Source organism: Mercenaria mercenaria, chromosome 2 (assembly GCF_021730395.1).
Source record: "Mercenaria mercenaria strain notata chromosome 2, MADL_Memer_1, whole genome shotgun sequence".
Taxonomy (NCBI): domain Eukaryota; kingdom Metazoa; phylum Mollusca; class Bivalvia; order Venerida; family Veneridae; genus Mercenaria; species Mercenaria mercenaria.
In genome coordinates, this window is record NC_069362.1 from 67032704 (window position 1) to 67035590 (window position 2887).

The 2887-nt window shown below is 39.2% G+C and overlaps 1 protein-coding gene across 1 annotated transcript; it reads right to left on the minus strand.

Moving 5' to 3' along the window:
- Positions 1 to 507: 507 nt before the first annotated feature.
- Positions 508 to 2649, minus strand: LOC123562249 (E3 SUMO-protein ligase KIAA1586-like). Its single transcript, XM_045354896.2, has 2 exons — positions 2549 to 2649; positions 508 to 2233 (listed from the first exon to the last, which is right to left on the minus strand). Exons 1-2 carry the CDS (start codon positions 2647 to 2649, stop codon positions 508 to 510), a joined length of 1827 nt encoding a protein of 608 aa, XP_045210831.2.
- Positions 2650 to 2887: the final 238 nt, after the last annotated feature.

The window sequence follows — 2887 nt, forward strand, 5'->3', positions numbered from 1 at the left end:
GGTCCAAGGACTCACACTTAGTATACAAAACAGTGTACAGGCATCTGATTTCAAATATTTTAAATGTGTGTTGACGACAGGTCAAACGTCGCAAGGACTTAAGGTCCAAGGACTCACACTCAACTTATCAATATCTGTTTGAAGCTATATCACAGCTCAATTACATTAACAATGCATATTTATTCTACGATTTTTGGTTTTGGTCCATCTTTTAACAGCACTTGCAAAGTTCAAGTATTTGTCATTTTTGTGCACAGGCAAAATATGATTTGTGTTTTCAACTTTTAGGCGGTTACGTAAGTCAGTTACAATTCTCTTAACACTTGAGAACACACGTTCTACCTCAGCTGTACTGACTGGAAGTACAGCAGCAGTTGCACACAACTTTGTGATAACTGGACATACATTGCCGGTGGTTGGAGCGATTTTAGTTAGTGTCTTAGTCAGGGACGAAGGGGTATTGAAAAATTGTGAGTCAAGGTCCTTCACAGTTTCTTTCACTTGGTCCTATTCATACAGCGACTGATCAATGTCAAAACTGAAGTGGTCTGCTAGCATTTCAATTTCATCATTGCCAGCCAGAGCACCAGTGTCTTTCATAGCAAACACAGACATACTATCAATAACATCACTGTTCTCTAACCGGGATTCAATATTTGCAACAAGGTTGTCAACAAAAAGGCACTCAGCATGTTTCACACGGTTAATCTCATCTTCTGTTGGTGTGATTTCGAATTCTTGTAGAAGTTTGCTGCTCTTTTTCATGCTTACTCCATCCACACTCTTAAGTTTGTTTAGGGCAGAAATGGTGGCATCCATCTTTGGTTTGATAACTGACAAGTCAACATTGTTAGACTCAAATGTCAGGGCCAACTGAGTCAGGGGTCTAAGAGCGTCACACAAGAAATGAATGATATGTACACTCTGGTAGGTTTTCAATTTCTTTCCAAGTCCACTGGCTGAGGGGCCTGATCCTATTCGCACTTTATCTTTTCCCGATTCAACAGCGTCCTCAAGGTCCATGATCACCGCCCCGTAAGTATCTCTGAGAGATGTCACTGCGTCATGGTGTGACAACCAGCGTGTGTGAGCAACTTGCTTGATATGTTTCTGATCACAGTCTTCAAGTACACTTTGTAGTTTCTCCAGGGATCTGGTTCTGTTGCTGGAGGATTTGTAGTATTTGTGAATACCCGATAACACATCGTCTGTATCCCGAAACTGTTTGATAGATTCAAAGCTGTCCTTTGCAGCTAAAGCAAGTCTGTGATTGTGGCAGTGGACTGTAACAACCTCTGGTTTTATTTCCTTAAGACGTGTGGCTACTCCAGTTTTCTTACCGATCATTGTATTACAGCCATCACTCCCAAACGCAACAAAATTGTCCATTCCAAGTTCGTTCTGTACTAATGTTTCAGTTGCTTTAAATATTGTTTCGGCTTTGCCGTCATCAACCTGAATGTCTTTTACGAAATCTACATTAATTTCTCCACTGTCTGAGTTTGCATACTGTACACAAAACGCAAGATGTTTCTTGTTAGATACATCAGTCACCTCATCAGTGAGGACGGAGTACGCGTGACTTTGTTTGATATTCTGTTTCACAGTCTCTTGAATGTCATCGGACATAGCTGTTAGCAGTTCCTCTGCTGTGGCACGACTTTTGTACGTGGCATTTTTGCCTTTGGAAAGGTTGGCTAGTACCGGACTTTTCAGTTCATTAATAGCGAAGTCAATGAAGTCCTCATACACAGTTGTGTGCGGAATGTTATGTTTCACTAAGAAATGTACCACTTTTGACGCACACACGACAGCTTCAAATTCCTTGTCACTTAGTGGAGTTTTTTCATTGAATGAATTGTCAATTGTCATTTGATCTTCAGTTTCTAGTTTCACCACATCCTTGTGCTGATCTGACCTCTCGTGGTCGGTTACTCTGTCAAGGCGCAGACTTTTACAACCAGTCGTGATCCAAACAGAATTCCCATTTCTCCCTTGAGTCTTATGTTTACTACACAACTCACATAACATAACTTCCACTTTATTTCCTTCATTGTCAGTGTCAACTTTGTGTAATAACCAGGGTCGCTCCCGAGTCCAGCTACGGTCAAACTCTACTTTGTGCTTGGCTTTATCACTACCAGTCTTGTGGGGTTTCAGGATTTTCCTGTTCTGTGGTACTGACGTTTCCGTAACAGTAGTTTTTGTTGCAACCTCTGTGCCTGTATTAGTGCTGAAAATGAAAAGTAAAAATTAAATCAACAAGCAAATAAATTTCATTTCGTTTAAAAAAGTATTTCTTTCATCTATAAAACTGGGAGCAGGGTTTTACAACAACCTTCATCATTCTGTAGAACACTTCCGTTGTGTCGAAAAAAAAATCATAAAACATTGTCAAACAAAACTTTAGATCTATATTATGTTTTACTGCGAATCTGTCAGACCTAGTATAGAAGAAAAATCCGTGCATTCCAATTTGCAGTCCACTTGGACTTCATCGCGATCGTGAATCAAACTCATAAATAGAAAAATTCTATTAAATATTTACCTTTGTGCAACACAGAAGAATGAAGTAAGAGATTGATTTGTTTTAGCTATTTTAGCTCTCTCATTTTGGAGTTGTATTAGTTTCCGTTTTTCAGACGGCATCTTGCCTTAATTTACGATGCGTTTTCGTCAAAATTTTGGAAACGAATAACAATTTCTGTGCTAATAATTATGCGTTCAGTGCTAGAAATATTACATATAATTACCTGTAAATTGATTCCAATTACGTTTTAGATCCACGCCGCATTAATTACGTCGTCAGTTATTTTCAAATCTTCTTATATTATAAGTGTCCCCCCCCAATCCAATATACAACTCCCACCTTAGCTGCTGCTTATCA

Coding starts and splice junctions, on each gene's coding strand:
- LOC123562249 (XM_045354896.2), bottom strand. CDS start 2,649: ATGCCGTCTGAAAAACGGAAACTAATACAACTCCAAAATGAGAGAGCT. Junction 2,234..2,548: donor TTCTTCTGTGTTGCACAAAG/GTAAATATTTAA, acceptor TTTCATTTTCAG/CACTAATACAGGCACAGAGG.